General features: G+C 44.2%; 1 protein-coding gene across 5 annotated transcripts in view; it reads right to left on the bottom strand.

Moving 5' to 3' along the window:
• Nucleotides 1–223: 223 nt before the first annotated feature.
• MCF2L2 (MCF.2 cell line derived transforming sequence-like 2) overlaps nucleotides 224–16,859 on the bottom strand; it is a 154,359-nt gene continuing 137,723 nt past the window's right edge. For 3 of the 5 annotated variants that reach the window (XM_036388655.2, XM_036388653.2, XM_036388654.2), the window contains exons 27-34: nucleotides 14,421–14,516; nucleotides 11,779–11,868; nucleotides 10,013–10,084; nucleotides 8,252–8,338; nucleotides 6,151–6,269; nucleotides 5,493–5,605; nucleotides 4,970–5,073; nucleotides 224–3,818 (exon numbers count right to left, since the gene is read on the bottom strand). In XM_036388655.2, coding sequence (XP_036244548.1) covers nucleotides 3,718–3,818; nucleotides 4,970–5,073; nucleotides 5,493–5,605; nucleotides 6,151–6,269; nucleotides 8,252–8,338; nucleotides 10,013–10,084; nucleotides 11,779–11,868; nucleotides 14,421–14,516 — 782 coding nt within the window. In that variant the 3' untranslated portion in view covers nucleotides 224–3,717. The remainder of the gene's footprint in view (nucleotides 3,819–4,969; nucleotides 5,074–5,492; nucleotides 5,606–6,150; nucleotides 6,270–8,251; nucleotides 8,339–10,012; nucleotides 10,085–11,778; nucleotides 11,869–14,420; nucleotides 14,517–16,859) is intronic. The other 2 variants (XM_036388656.2, XM_036388658.2) reach the window with 2 other exon arrangements.

Raw genomic sequence — 16,859 nt, 5'->3', positions numbered from 1 at the left:
TTCAGAACACAACTAAGGGAGATGGGTAATGGAAAAAACCCTGCTCTGCCTTTTGATACATGTGTTGGACAAATTACTCTTATATTGTACAAATATGTCAATTTTTTCAGCTCTGATAATGGGCCTTTACTGATAAAGGCCCATTATCAGAGTATTCATGAATTTCAAATAGAAAAAAATGTCATTTTACTTGTTGCTTCATATAGAGACATCAACCACAAGGTTTTGTACTAGTTATAATTTTTATAAATTTCAAACAAAGTGTGGTTCTACACAGGTCAGAATGGCCTAATTACAGGAAGTTCATTTGCCCACTTTTTTTTTTCTTGTAATAAATTCATACATTCTGTATTGACTGGAAAAAAGGACAGGTAATTCTGTGCTCCTTCCCTGTCTGATTATCTCTCATCAGTCACAATATACAAATACATCATTATCAACACCATGGAAATCATGTAAGAAAACAAACTGTACCAATTCTCAGCTGGGGAGAGGAAATCTTAGCAGCTATTTCAGTCCAGCTGCAAGAAGAAATACACATTTTGGATCTTTTTTTCTTATTATTCTTATATATCTCTAATCACATATATATATATATATTTGAAGTTTTTGAGTATTTTTGGAAAGGAATCACATGGCCTTTCTCATACCCAATCCTGTTTGAAATATCAAGACTCTAAGAAAATCATAGATAATAAAATGGCTTCTCATCACACACACGACCAGAACATGACACACACAGAGCTTTGCTGTTGCTGGCAAGGAAAGCCAGAGCTCAGAAGTGGTTTGGCTGCAGCTGTTCGTGTTCAAGACAACGAGCACTGGTCTGGTTCTCCACCTGGTGGGGTTCCAGGTGAGAGGAGAGGATCAGGCCTGATTCTGTTTTAGTCTGGTTTACTAAAAGCAAGACTTGTGTGTCGTGCAACTGCCTGTCTCTGTTCGCCATTGGTGCCAGGGAAGGACTCTGCAGCCCACCCACACCTGAGTGGGCACTTTTGAGGGCAATTTTGAGGATGTGAAGTTTCTGAAGTTTCACAGAAGAGCAGCAGAGCAAAGAGAAGAGAGCCCAGGCAAACCCTCAGCCTGGAGGGCAGGTGTGGCCAGCCCAGGCCCAGGAACAGAGCCAGGCACGGGGCCAGCAGCAAGGGCTGCTGCAGCACAGATTTACCTGGGATCTGGTGTCTTCTACAGCCAAATCTTAGTCACAACCATTACCTTTAAATGACTTCTAAATGGTCACTAGAGCATCTCCAAACAACACTGAAATGGAATCCTTATTTGCAAACTATGATTTTTAGGTCCATCTACCTGAGTAGGATGGTGTCAAAGACCTACAGACAGAATAAGCATACCCTAACACACATTAGTCTTGCTGGACTTTACCAAATCATCTTCTAGACTGTACATGGAGAGTCATTCCCTTAATTATCTCTTTGCTTGACAGAAATACACTAATTAAAGACTGCCCTGCATACTATTTAAAAAAACTCAAAAAGTCATCAAACCCCATTTTGTCTCAGCAAAGCCAGAAGGTTGCTCTTTTGTCTTTCCATCCATCAGCAATGTCACAAATCTTCAATTTGGCAGTTTCATACACTCAGGGTAACCCTTCCCTATCTCTCTCTCCCACACACAAAAGGTCACTATACTCTCTAATGTGCAATCAAAGCTCCCTAGCCCTTCCCTCTCCTATGCTTAGGGCAGGGGTAGACAGCAGCACTGTTCCTGTGCAAAATTACTGAAAGTAATAGAGAAACCAGAATTAACTCATTTTAGGGAGAGGATAAAGTAATTGCACTATAAGAAAATGTCGCTGCATATTTCCTTAGGGGACTGAAAGAGATCAATTCTTCCTGCAAAATGCTGATAACCACAGTAGACCAAGAGGATTCATGTTCCTGAGAGCCTACATGTTACTTTTGAGGTAAATGACCAACACAAACAGGCAAGCTCCTGCCTCTGTAGAACAAAAATAGCTTCCAGAAAGGTCCTTTAGTCCTGAACAGAAAATGTCAAAAATCACAGAGTTTAGATATTGGAGGGTTAGAAGAGCCATGGGAATCAATCGCCACATTGCAACTTATAATCAAGCAGTAAGTCTTCACAGGCAAAAAAAAAAAATCTGACTAACCCTTTACCTGCTCCAAGGCTTTTTCTCAAACAGGACTATCTGCCTGCTCCACAGCTATCCTGACTCCCATACTAAGGTACTTGCAACACCATCCTCCACTGAGACACAAAGGAAAACATTCGAGCCCCTGTGAAGGTGAGAGCAGAAATGACACACACACCTACTGCTTTGCTCAGAGGCTCACTTAGTAAAGAGTGGGTTTTGGTTTGCTTCATCTCCATTTCTAGTGCTTTTAGTGCCCTTTTTTATTTACATAAAGCACCACTAGTCTGAGGGTTAAACAAAACATGCCTAAGAGTGAAAGCCACTCACTCCTGAGCTTCTTCTGGGCTCATTTTTACCAGACTAATCTTTGCCTGTTTGCAGCTCTTAGTCAATATTTATCTTTACTAGCAGCTAGTTTAAATAGCTAGTTTAGCTATTTATCTTTACTAGCAGTATTTATCAGTACTAGCAGCTTTTGTGGGACCTAAGACACAATTACCATCAAAATGCCTTCATGCCTTAACAGCTGCTCTAAATGAGCTAATGGCTTCTATAGGAATCAAAACATCTGTAATCACTTTATATTATACATTACATCCTTATGTGGCAGAGATTTGGTACAGTCCTTTCATCAAACGTCCTGGAAAGAAGTATTTAACAACAAACATTTTATCCACTCATTGGAGCATCTAATGCTCACTGCCTATTTGCAATGCTTAAGGATATTCCAAATGGGGGGTGAAATGTATCTACTCATAGCCCAGCACACAAGGAAAGCATGCAGTCTACTCAAACATGTGACAGTAAATGGCATTCAACTGAATTCTCGGCACCAAATGCAAAAGGTTGTGATCCAGCAACCAGAGACTGTAGAGGGGGCAGAGGAATGACTTGGACTGTAAAAAGAGTTCAGAGTGTTCTTTGTCACAGTAGCTGTTACATGTCTTTACTTCCCTGCTTAGCCCTGCACCATGCCAGGTGTGGAATGCTGTGTGCAGCAGGGCCTTCCAGGGCCATGGCACTGCTGCACGGAGCCTCTCTGATGTCCCAGCCAGAAGTCTCCTTTCCACAGCCACCCTCAAGTGGGGTGTTTTTGGTGTTGACTGACAGCAAAAAGGGCACATTTGTGATGATGTATCAGCTGGAATTAAGGAGGACAGGGAAGGCACAGCCAGAGGCAAGCAAATGGAAAAACCTCCAGGTGACCCCAGGGTGGAGCAAGGACTCGTAACCACCACGTGCCCCTCTGCAGTGATGTGGTGCTCAAGCAAAGTTGCCAAAAGGTGCGTGCATAGAGACTCTTCAGCTCTGCTGTTGACCTAATTTAGGCCACATCTTCTGAAACAGTTTGATAATCAATGCAAGAAGCATTTTTCGCCTCTAATACTGAAGGTAGGTTTGATGTTTTGTGGATGTTTAATGCTCCTTTCAAGTTTGTTTTTCCCAGCTTGCCAGGTGGACAGCACAGTTCTCATCTGTTCATGTTGATAAAATTTTAGTGAATTATGAACCTCAGAGCTTGTGAGAAAGGCAACTTTGATCCAGTGTCCACCCAAGATAAAGACAGGTGGATGGGTCCTGAGGAAGGCTGGTCCTGCTGTTCAGCTGCCAGCCCTCTGTTCTGCTGGGAAGCTTTTGGCCACCTCACTTTCCTTCGTGTCTGACTCTACTGAGGCTGTGCTGCAGGAATCGTTGTACGTGTCTGAAAAGGAGGACATGGGCATTGTCACTACAATGTGTCTACAGGATTTTTCATCTACAGTCTTGAGCTTCTTTCTTAAAAGCCTGGAATAAAATAAAACATAAAATCACAGTTCTACTGCTCTTCTAATTCCTTCACAAAAGGCAAGGGAGGCTCTTCTGGTGTGTAACTGTAGTGTGTGCCTGGCTTTGTTTTTATTTTGAAGCACTGGATATGCCAGTGAAATGAGAGCCATAGTTGGGCAGGTGAGGAGAGGACTGACCTGCTGTGGAGGTGAAGGAGCAGCAATTACCAAACTCCCTTTACACCACAGCAAAAATCCTGAGCTTGAAAAAGGATTTCCTCCACTTAAACAAACTGACCAAAAAGATCAAAAGAGACCAGTAACTCAGAATAAAGTTCTGGTAGCTCTCCATCGCAGATCCCCAGGGAATGGCTGTGCCAGATTTTGCTTTCTTCTACTACCAGAAGAAAAGCAGGACACATTTGGTAAGTTATATTTAAGGATGGACAAATATTAGTCTGAATTGTAAACCTCTGATCTGCAGAGTTGCTCAGATTCAGCTTTTCCAGTGCAACCTGTTTGGGTGTTAGGTCAGAACCAAAGCTGTGACTGGATGACTTTTAGTGCTGATTTGGCTGAAATCTTGCCAGAGCAGCCCTTCCTGCAGCTTTTGGAGCCAGCTGTGACATATGATGAAGGCAGTAATGGTTCATGAAATTTTAATGTTTTCAAACCTAGGCCAGAAGCACAGCCCTGATGCTGGTCTCCATCCAAAGTCTATCCATGCCAGGATCAAAGCTGTCCTGCAGGCACACCCTATGTATGAGACACTTGGGCTCCCTGTAAAGCAGCCAGCCTGAGTACTGGTAGCCATAGAAGTTGGATGGGAGATTAAAGTTCTGCTCAGAAAGGGGAAAACAATTAAGCCAGGCCAAGGAAATCTGCTGTGCCTGACTAACTGACACCCAAGCACCAAATTTCAGGTTAGCTCAGCCATGTCACCAGAGACTGCAGCACAGACATGCACTCAGGTGAGTACTTCAATACAGAAGTGCACTTTTCATCACTTTTTTTTTTGCTATCACATTCTTTTTCAGTATGGAGAAGAAAACAAACAAACAAACCAGTAACACATTTTCTCTATTACCTGCATTGCTGCTCTTAATTATGTTGTTACTGTCCCCCTCTGCTGGCTGCAATATGCTGGAGGGAACCCAGTCGCTTTTCTCAGAGACCAGTTTCTTCACTAACCTGAAAATCAGAGAACAGTCAGTGAATTTTCCTACTTTGACCCTCCTTGGGTTGTGTGTCTCAGAGGTGCATGTTGGGCTATTATTTCCTGAACTAAGGAAGAAGGCAAAGGACCCAGGGCGGTCCTACAGGTATCCATACAGAATCACAGAATGACCAGGTTGGAAGAGACCTTCAAGATCATTGAGTCCAACCCATGCCCCAGCACCTCAACTAAACCATGCACTCAGTGCCACATCTAGTGTTTTTAAAACACATCCAGGGATGGTCACTCCACCACCTCCCTGGGCAGACCATTCCAGAACGTTATCACTCTTTCCATAAAAAAGCTGTTCCCTAATAACCAACCTACATTTCCATCTTTTCCAGGAGGTTCTGGCTGTTCCAGCTGTCCAGTTCTGTCTCTCTGCCATACTCACCATTGACCATTCTCTCCTTCCTGCACAAACTGCACTAAATCTCCATCCTCAAGAGAAAGAGAATCTGGGAAACAGCTGTCAAAACTGCCTTCAACCCGGAAGAGATTGCTCCCCTAAAACGAATGAAACAAGGCACCAGAAACAATTACTATGGATGAAAGAACACTGTGCAAGAGGTTTTAGTTAAATACTGAATTAGGCATTTCAAGCTGGCAGATATTTCTTCTGTAGGCAATTGTGATTTATCATGCCCAGGGTAAATATTACTCAAAATTTGGATAGACCTGTTCTCTGCACTTAGACTTTAGGCTTAACCCACCAGCCATTATTCTGATATAAAAATTGGGTTTGTGACACCGGGTGAAATTATCTGGAAAAGTCTGAAATTAGTTTTTTAAAGACTCAGAGTTTTCCCTCATTTTGTAGCAGGCAAAGTGACAGCCTACAAGTATGGGTGACTTTTTATGATCCTCATCCCGATCAACAAAAGTCTTGTAATAATCTTCCAACACCCCAGATCAAATTTCCCTCTTCTGTATTCCCACACATCCATGGATTTAAGGCTGGTGTGAACCCAAACTTTGCAGGTCACATTGTGATCCCTAAAGAGGAAGAAGTTTTGCTGGGAAAGGGCAGTGTAATTTTAAAAAGCAATTACATTGTTAGGGTTGGTCTCTTCCTCCAAATCAGAAGAGTTGGAGAGTTCATCCATGCTGGAAGGGATGGCTTCAAAATCTTCAAATGTGTCTAGAGAAGGCATTTGTCTGCTGGGCCAACCTTTTCAAAAGACATAAATCAGAAAGAGTTAGCTATCAGACATTAGCCTCTTTGAGAATCAGTCTGTAAAATAAATGTGACATGTTCACTTCTCACTCTTCCACTTACCGAATTGCTGGTACTTTTTTATAGCTTATTCCACAGTTTTGCCATAAAAATTATGTCACAGCCATTATTCTGTCTCTAAAAGCCTGCACCACTCACTGTCCCTGGTGTGAGAGCAGCACGTGTGGTTGTAGTGTTCACACCCATGGATACTCCCAGTGCTCAGCATTGCTCAATCCCTTCAGCTCAGGAGGTACAAAAAACAAGGACCGGGAATCTTCCTGCACAGCAAGTGATAACTTGTGCTGACATGACTTTGAGAGGGCCATGATGATTCAGTTTCCAGCTTCTTCCACATGTTTAAGCACAAAGCCATGGAATTTTGGTTGACTTCTTATCTCCATCTCACCCCAAGGTGATATTACCACCTGAGCAATTTACAAGATTATACCCTGGAGCAGGCTGCAAGTGCAGGGAAGGGACAGAGTGAACAGCAAAGCACAAAGACAACCAGGGGGGTGAGGAGAGAGCTCAGTCATATTTGTGCTGTTACCTGTCTTACTGCATGATTTTCACCAGAACCACCCCAACCCAGTGGAATGGACTCAGTGAGAGATTTCCAGCCCAAGCTCAACAGCCAGTCTCTCTTCACCTAAAAAGACTTGTCCATAGGATGTGTCCTGAGGGAAACTGAGGCTGAGCCTTATGAGACCTGTCTGCCTGAGGCTCCCATGGTGCAAAAGTAGCTCAGGCTCTTTTGTGCAGATAGCAACCATCGTCTGCACTTTCCTGCTCTTGATGCCTGTCCCTTTTCTGGTGGGGATGGGGATGACTACAGTCCAGCTCAGAGGAAACAGACCTTGCATCTACCAAATAATTCTGTAGCCCTGACAGATACAAGCTGAATGCAGTCAGTCAATTTACCATGTGCCTTCCTAATTATTGTACCTGCTGGGCATTAGCTGACTCACAGGGACTTGGGCTGAGCAGATGCTGAACCAAGTTCTTTACATGCTGTGGGCCATTGCTCTGACCACAAGGCACGGAGACACACAGTGGGATTATGCACATCCCAGCACTCTTAACCCACACCAAACCCTGGCCTGAGGCAATACAAAACCCAAGCCAGGCAGTTCATGCAGTAAACAGAAAAGTGACCTGATCTGGGAGAAATAAGTTTATTAATTGGTACAACACATGCTCATGCAGCTCTGCAGCCCCTTCTGCCACCCAGGGACTGTCTGTTCCAACAACTGCAACCCAGTTCCAAGGGACACAGGGACCTTCTTCCAGCACAGCTGCATCCCCAGCTATCCCCCCACAGGGATGGTCTGGTCATCTGTGCTTTTACAGGTGTAAACCAGCCTCTGAAGTGACACTGTCCTGTACCAGTTTATTCACATCAGCAATACTAGCAAAGGTCTAAACATACAAGAATACACAATTCTAATTAACTTCAAACTGCTACTGCAATTTCAGTTCAAATTCACAGGCTGGACTACAAACACCAAGAGAAAAAGATACCCCTCTACTCCATTAGACAAAGCTTCCACAGTCTTTTGCCACTGTTAGAAACTTCACCAGCAAGAATTCCTTACAAATACATGCATCAGCCTCCCTCTTCCATACAAATCACTATTCTATTTTAGAGACTAAGAAACGGCTTATTTCTCATGCTTAATTCCTATAAAATAAGACAGATCAAATTCTGAGCTCTCTTGCTTTCAATTAAAATAATTATTTTCAGCCTGACCTCAGAAAACCAGAATCTGGGCATTGTTTCTAAGCTAACGATCCAAGCTTTTTCTTTCTTTGTTTTGGTGGGAAATAATATTCACCAAAAGAGAAAACTCTCCTTATAATAAAGAGAGTAAATATTATCATAAATTTAGTTTGCACCCTCAAATTGAATTTACAAATACTTTAATTTTGTTTACCTGTCTGTGAAGCAGATCTAGGTACGGATCTCGTGGTGGGACCGGCATTACATTTAGTCTGGGCCAAAATGGTGTTCTCAAAAGCATCTGTGACAGGAAGTACAATTTGTGTCTTCAAGGTGAAACAGTGACCAGACAACCAGTACAAAGTGAATTCCTGCATCACCTCTGCAACTGACAGTCTCTTTAACAAACAGGTGGACTGTGGTCCAACAGTTATAAAAGAGGAGACACATGACCAGCACAAATGAGTGAAAGGACAGCAGCATTCCACAGAAAAACTGTAAGTCTGAGAAGGACAGAGAACAGCGAAATGAATCAAACAGAAGTATTGATGTTAATTAAGGAAGACAATTGCTGTGTGAACAGTGCAGTGTTCTATTTCATTACAGCTTCCTTACCCATTTTAACATATTTTCCTTGCAGCTTTTAAAATCATTTTGTAGGTGATAATTTATGGCTTTGATCCTAATCCATACAGCAGCAAAGGAGACCAGGGAGACCACAAATTAATGATTTCACCCTTGATGAACGCAACAGAATTTTGGGAGGCAATCCCTTGTGTTGTTACCTCACTCAGAGCCCTGGCAATAGCAGCAATATCCTCTGGTAAAGGGGTGATAATGTCCAGTGTTTCCTACTTAAAGTTACTCAGTCTGGTGAGGGATGCTGTGCAGCAGTATACTTTGTTTTTAACCTATGAGGAGCAAGTCAGTTCTATGCTGCAGGTAGTTCTTGCACCTTGAAATCCCCCCTGCCCCTGCAGCCACAGGGGATGCTGAGATCAGGGCATCTGTCAGTGAGGAAAGCAAGGCATAAACCCCACACTTTGGGAAACTCTGGGGCTGGGTGCCAGGATGGTTCTAAACATAGTGCCAGGGGTCACTGGCAAAAGGAAATATTCTGCAAACAGCAAAATTCCTTCTGCTGTCTCTGAATTGTTTCCTCCAACCTCTCTGTTCCTCTTCTGCTGGGAGTGCCATGGGAGATAGCTCTGATATTTCACCAGTTCCATCACTGACCTGTTCACTGGCTCTTCCTACCAAGTTTTTGTGCAGAACAACACATTGCTATGAAAGGAGTCCTCAGCCCACATCTCTCCTGCCTGTCCTACAGCAGAGGTACCTGGATCCTTGTGTCCCCCTAAGGCAAATGGTCAGGGAAAGGCTGACAATGGAAACTGGTGATCTTCCAGTGGCTGAGGAACAGCACCCCAATTTAACTCTTTGGTACTGTTTGTTAAACAGCAATTTTTGAATCTGCTGCAACAAATTGGTGGAAATTCTGCTTGTCTGAAATGAAACACTGCACCTGAAATGACTATTAATGCACAGTCTAGCCTCCCCTGTAGTCTTCATGCACATAGCTCCTGCTTCTCTCATTAACAGTAGACACCAACAAGGGAAGAGGGATGCAAGTGGCCAGACTGCAGGTGAAGGTGAAAAGGAGCCCCTTGGCTCCCTGCTGCTGCTCCCTATGGAGGGAGGCAGAACCAGGCAGAAAATCCAGATCCAGGTGACAGCCTAGAGCTTTACTTCCCAAAACAGGCAGGGAACTGTGGGTTTAATTCAGGCCCATGCCTAGGTGAATATGAGTGCAGGGGACAGGCAAGGGAGTAACAAGCTGTCTTTATCCCAGTTATGCAGATAAACTCACCCCAACCCCCTAATGAACTCCAGTGTCACCCACCAGCTGTGATGAGATGTGAATTTAGTGAATAATATCAAACGAGGTTTTCATGCAGGATGGAAATAGTCCTACCTTCAAACCCCAGGGGAGTTGGGTCACTCTTTATTTCATGTCTCTTGACTTTAACTGCAGGAACAAGGGGACCTGTGTGGAGTTTATAGAGTCACAAGGCTGTAAATATTGTTAAAGGAGAAACTTGCTTTCCTACACCTGAAAACACTAACTACCTAACGCTTTTAATTTCAGCCAGAAGAATGACCAACCCCTGGGTTCTGGGTGGTGAAGATACACACTTCTGTGAAGTGGATAGGGAACAAACCCTTTTGTCAAAAGACATTGAGACATCACAGCAAAGAATCTGCTTCCCTTGGGGTCTCACAGATGTTGCCTCTCACTCTTGCCCAGGAGATGGCACTAAGGCAGCAGACCCGCAGTCCCCGCCTTCAGCCGTGAGCCTGGCAGGGCACAGCTCACAAAGCCAACACTTCTGACCCTCAGAAGTGGGGGACACCAGCCACAGGTCCGTGTGCAGCCCCTCTCCTGTGCCCCGACTGCAGATGTGGGGGGAGCTGAACTGCCAGGAGTGAGGATCAGACACGGCAGCAGCTGTGGCCAGAAGTGGTGACCACAACACCCTGGCTAGGTCTGCATCTGGGCTGATGCTGAGACAAGACTCAGGCTTCAGTTCTTCTATCATCTGAAATATTTTCTTAAAGTAGATGCTGTAACTAAAGCACTTAATTTAAAAGCACTGATTCTGTTTTCTAGCTTTGAAAATCATTGCAGAAGTGGCTTTCTCAGTATCCCAAGGGATTGCCAACAGTCTTTTGGCAGACAGGATTCTAGGATAGGACTTTTTGATAAGAAACTGTAACAAATTTTAACTTTCATTGCAATTCACACATGATGTCTTTAATACACCACACTAAAGAACAACCCTTGGTTGCCCATTTTCTTTGTAGATATGTGCTTCATAATGTTCCCCAGCTTTGAAAAGAATTATTAGGAAATGACTCAGTCTTCCCATAATTTAGCAACTGGTCATGTATTTCTGAGTTGTTGCTGAGGGCAAAAAGCTGTAAAAACCTCTTCTCATGTGTTATGCCCATCACTTCCATGTGAGGATGTTCTAGTGCTGTGATCTAAAGGTGCTGTCAAAGAAACATTTGTAGGTAGTGAGACTGCCACATCCTTCCTCTGCCCATGAACCCCACCATGCCCTCATTCCCTGACAGCCTCCTTGCAGCCAAGGATGTGGCTCATATCCTTCACAGCTGTTGAGAAGGCAACAGATACTGAGCAACTTTCTTCCTGACAACTACAGAACAAAGATTTTTATCCAAATTAATTCTGCCATTTTTCCTTCTATTTTGATTTTTTGAATTGCCCTGAAAATCTTAACCTTGCAAATCAGTTCCTCCAGTCCATTCCAGGAAGTGCCAAAAGGTAGCATATTCAGAATTCCATGTAAGACCATATGTTCTGTTGTCAAAATTATCCCTGATAAGCAGGCATATGTGCCCACAATGCTACTGGAAATCCAACCCCACATCAGCCAAAAATTAATCCAATTTCCATGGTCATCAGCAACTTTTTGAAGCCTACAATGGAGAAACTGGGAAGAGTCACTCTGTGGCTGACAGCACACCTCAATACACATTCAAAATGTCCTGGCCTGCCTCCCTGCAGGTGTTACACTGGTGCTCACTCTTCTTCTACTGGAACCTCCTGCTCAGTAAAAACTGGGCCTGAGGTGCTCACTCTGAGCAGCATTTGGCAGTGAACGTGCCAGGCAGCAGGCAGGGAGAGGGGGAGCTAAGCAAGCAGCAGGACAGTACCTTTGGTGACAGCAGAAGCATTGGCTGTGGTGCTGATGGAGGAGGCTAGGGAAAAGCGACGGGTAACTTCTCTGTCCTTAGACTCTGGATCTGGGAGAACAGACAGATGCAATGCAGGGCAGGGTTAGAGGTTAATAAGCACTGGGGGTAAAAGATGTTCAAAGCAAAGCAGCAGCTGGAAAAGGGTAAAGAAAAGAAAGGTTGCTCCTCTAAAAATACGCTCAAGAAGGTGAAAAGCAGAGAGAAAAAATACCCTCAACAAGGTGAAAAGCACAGAAAGTGTTATTGTGAACATATTTTCAAAGCAATTCCAACTGCACCAATTTTAATACTTCAGAAAAGAGCCATGCCAATTATTATTATAGCAACCAACTAGTGTCCAAGTACAAAACACAGAGATGAGCATGATGGCTGGAATGGGGTGTGCGTCTACAGATGAGGTTTGGATCATTTTAGACACTGAACTGCTTGTTCTGTGGTGACTGACCTGAAATACACTGAAAAACAAGCATGAATGGTTTGGAGTTCACATTTGTCATTTCTAAAATTTAACTGTGTGAATGCCTGAAAATATTCTCCAAGCTTCCATCTTTACCAGTGCAAATCAGCTTGGAGAAAGTGAAGGCTACATAGTGGTTTTTTGTTTCCTTATTTAGCATCCTGCCTTTTCTCTAAGTCTGCTCAGGAGTAAAGACACAGATTCCCCACTTTTCACTATGAGATGTGCTGAAGTTGTGCCCACCCCAAGGAATATGAACTTGGCTCTGCAAACCAGGATGGCTAATGCTGACCCAAGGGTGGGGAGATGCAGGGTGCTTTGAGTGTGCACTTGGATACACTTTGGTGCCAGCTCTGGGACGGCTGCCCCAGGGATCTCTGCTCTGATGGAGTGCAGGATGCCAAAGTTTCTTCTCCAGACATTTCTTTGACTAAAACACCAAAGTGATTATATACAACATTTTCCAGCCTGTCATATCCAGCCTAGGCAGACAGTTCAGCATTTCTCTCAGCATCCATGCTCCACTGGCAGTTGATACCCAATCTTGTTTACACCCTGGTTAATTGGGTTATTATATTGTTTAGACCTTCCTTCTTATGTGCTCTTGACAGGAACAGACACAGCAGATCTGAACCAAAGTACATTCAGCTCAACACACCATCCTTCACCATGGCCAGTAACAAAAACCTTTAGACAAAGCGTTGAGGAGCAGGACAAGCTGACTGCAAACACTTCCCTGTTCCCTTCTCCCAGCTTCCAACCTGCCTCAGCAGCCAGCCCGTGCAGTGCTGAGAGGCTTTGCCTGCAGCCATGACCACGGCCAGCCAGCCTGCCTGTCAGCAGCTCCCTCTGGCCAGGAGCAGGTCAGCCCCACAGAGTGAAGCAGGACATTGTGCAAGAGGTGCTCCACAGGAAATCTCGAGTAACCAGACCCAGCAAGGCTTTGAACTCAGATACCTACAGCTGAGCTCTTCCGAGCTGTGCTTCGCTGCCTGGAACACTGAATACAAGGCAAGACATTTCTTATGACAAGAAAAACTCAGATTAAAAAGTAAAAGAGATCCCAAACAAAATTGTAAATCTAGACTTGCAAAAATTACAGCATTATTTCTGAAATCTGTGTTTTGTCATTGATTTTCCTGAGTCACAAGTTCTAAAATCCACTTGTTTTTATATTCAGACATTGAACTTTGTTTGTCCATCTTGGATCTCACTACCACATGCAGCCTTATCTGGTAGCCAGAATCTTACAGCAGTGCTGACTCTTGGTGCATTCTTATCTACTTTATCACATCACAATTTAATGCTTCTGTATTTCTGCTTTTATGCTTTCATCTTGGTTCTTCCTCCTTTGATGCTCACCCTCTCCATCACTGCACACTAACCCTTTGTCTCACAGAGAAATATTATTCATCAGAACAGAAGAAAAGCCACACAAAAACAATAAAGGAAGTAATTACAGTATCTTTTCAGATAGTAATTATAAGTAGTCAGTCAATTTAATTTCTATTCACATTTATTTCTTTCCTCTAAAGTCTCTTCCTTGTACAGCTATCACAGGAACTCACAAAGCTCTCTTTTCATGGATATCTACTAAACATTTATGCACAAGTACCCAAAACACAGCATTTTATGGTGTCATATAACATAATTAAGTGGAATAAAACCCCAGATCTCCTGAATTCTGGTTCCCCACTAGGCCACAATGGAACAATATTTGAAAAAACAATGACATCCAACCAATGAATGATTTCACACATGAAAATCTCACGTAGCACAACAGATATGATACTCTTTTCCTTCAAGCCTGTAAGCTGCTGAAAGAAGTTCAGTTGATCATTTAAAACCAGTTCACACTTTGACCCTTGAGAGAAACTGAAACAAATGTTATTTGCACTGTGCACCAGTAAAAGACCCAACCAGCCAACCCAGAGGTTGCCTTGCCAATGCTGCTGTGGGAGCAATTTTTGGTGACGGTGTCTTTGAGCAGAGGAGCCACTTGTGTGCACCAGAAAGGAGCATTTGGGTGAGATGCAGCAGCACTTTAGGAAACAGTGATGGATGGCACCATGGGATGGAGAGAACATTGTGGGAGTGCAGGAGACAGACGGCCTGAGACCAAATGCTGCATGGGTGATTTTACCTTTGGGTGGAGCTCTGCGGTTGGAAAGACCTTGCAATGTGAATCGCTTTCTAGCAAGCGCTGTGCGCTCAAGGTTAAGGCTGCTGGAAGCATCAACTAGGAGAGAGAGGGAGAGGGAAGAGAAATAAGGAAGGAAGGGACAGCTGTTCAGCTTATGGGAAAGGAAAGGTTAGCACTGGATGACAACTAAAAAGAAATCAATAAACTTTGATTCAGTTCAAGCCTGAGCAAGAGCTAATCAATTAGAAAGGTGACATGAGGTCAGGGTGAGTAAACCAGCTGAACCAAACAGACCCCTGGGTTGAGTTTGGCTCACTGAGTTTTAATGGAGAACAACAACAAAACAAAACCAAAGAATAACAGGTGAAGGGAGGTAGCTCTTATCAAAGGAAAATACAATTTAGCAGCAAGCTAGTGCCTTCTGTTATGGAAACACATCATTGCTTGGAGCAGTGAGTTGTAGGGAGAAATAAGAGAAGAAGCCTTGCAGTACAGGACATGCAAGTGTTGGGAGCAGTCCCACTTCTGCAATCCAGCACTGGCACTGAAGAGTCTGCTCTCACCAGCCCTGTGGCTGGTACACCTGCAGCCTTACCTGCTGAAACCTTTCTAAAGCCTCTGAAGCTGGCAGGGTCATGCAATTGATTTCCTGATTTGCTGGGATGTAAGGATGCCATGCCAGCAAAGCTCACATGCCAGGCTCCTGCATGAATAATCAGCCATGCTGTCTGACAGCTGCCTCTGCAGAGATCAGTCACAGATGGAGGTCCTGAGGCTCTGGGCTTGAAAGATACTCAGTTACTCACATTGCAGGAAACAGGACCTAGCTCAAACCCCCAGATCCACACATTCCTGCCAAATCCTCCATCTGCTCCTTTCTTGGTGTGGGCAGATAACACCCAGAAGGTTTATGGCAAAGGAGCAGGAGAAAAACCATGTGTTGGGTACCTGCTTCTGAGCCTTGGGATTTAACCAATGGATTTTCCTCCTCTTTAGTTCACACACTATCACATGAAAATCTTCAGAGGGACAAATGAAGACCAAAAGTACAAAGGGAACACAAAGACAGTGAATCCACACTGACAGACAAGCAACTGACAGATTAGCTGTGCTTCCAAAGGAAAGTGCATCCCATCACTTCCTGATTTGCAGCCATGATAATCCAGGACCTGAGGTGCCTGCATGCATAGGTGGGTGTGAGAGGAACAGATTTTAACAACACAGAAGAATTATGTCACTGTGGTTCAGCTCCTTCAACCCAGTGCCCAGTGCCAGCTCTGGGCCAGGCAGGTGCATCTGGTGAGGGGCTGCTCCCAAGCAGTGGCTTCAGCTCTAGGGCTGCCTTTGGCTTCCAAACAGTCTCTGTTGGCCATTCCCTGCCATGGCTGCTCCCACTGCCAGGCAATCTTTGTACAGTTACTGTAGCTTATAAAGAATTCAAAAACTGGTATATAAAATATATTTACTTTCTGTTTTCTTAGGGCAAGAAAATCCAGAGATATCAAATTATCAGAGAGTCCCACAGGGAGTGAGTACAGCAGTGCATGTGCAGAGGAGTGGGCTCCTGTGTTCTTCAGCTCTGCAATTGAATCACTTCACTGAGGGACCCCTTTGCATTTCACAAGTTCCCACAGCCTCTCAGCACCAGCAAAGCATTAGACACTGATCTCTAAAGTCATGTTGTCTCCACCTGAGTCATACAAGCCTTTTCCTTCATTCTGCAGGTATACCAAATAACCCTGGAAATGATTTCCAAACATAATAAGAACCAGGTCCTGATGGGCAGCAGGTTGAAGGAGAGCCTGCAATGGGTACTTGGGGCAAATAAACCCACCAGCATCCTGGGCAACATTTTCTCCATTAGGCAGAGCTGTGCGAGCAGCTCCAGGGAGGTGATGTGATGCTTCCCCTCATCTCAGCACAAGAGAGACCCTCCTGCAGTGCTGTCCTGTCCTGGGCTCCTCGAGTGAATCCAGTGAGGATCATTAAGGGATTGCAGCAGGTGACATGAGGAGAGAGTGAGAGAGCTGTGATTGCACAGCCTGGAGAAGAAAAGGCTCAGGAGGATCTTATAAAATAAAGAAGATGGAGCCAGATGCTTCTCAGTGGAGCCCAGTGAAAGGATGAGAGAGGCAACAGGCACAAATTGAAATACGGGAAATTCCATTTAAAAATGTGAGAAACCCTTTTTTCTGTGAAAGGGGTTAAACCTAGGAGAGTGTCCCTGTGGCAGATTATGGAGTCACCATCCTTGGAGCTGTTCAGAACCCAAATGGACTCGGCTGTGGGCACCTTGCTGCAGCTGACCCTGCTTTGAGCAGGGCAGTCAGACAAGGGGGTCCCCAGAGGATCCTGCAGGATTTGCTCCTGGTTTATTTCAAGGCAGTGACTCCACCAGTTCAAGGCAGTGACTCCACCACACAAAATACTGATTTACAT

The sequence above is a fragment of the Molothrus ater genome, chromosome 10, assembly GCF_012460135.2.
Source record: "Molothrus ater isolate BHLD 08-10-18 breed brown headed cowbird chromosome 10, BPBGC_Mater_1.1, whole genome shotgun sequence".
NCBI classification, from domain to species: domain Eukaryota; kingdom Metazoa; phylum Chordata; class Aves; order Passeriformes; family Icteridae; genus Molothrus; species Molothrus ater.
This window is presented reverse-complemented; position numbering and strand designations above follow the sequence as displayed.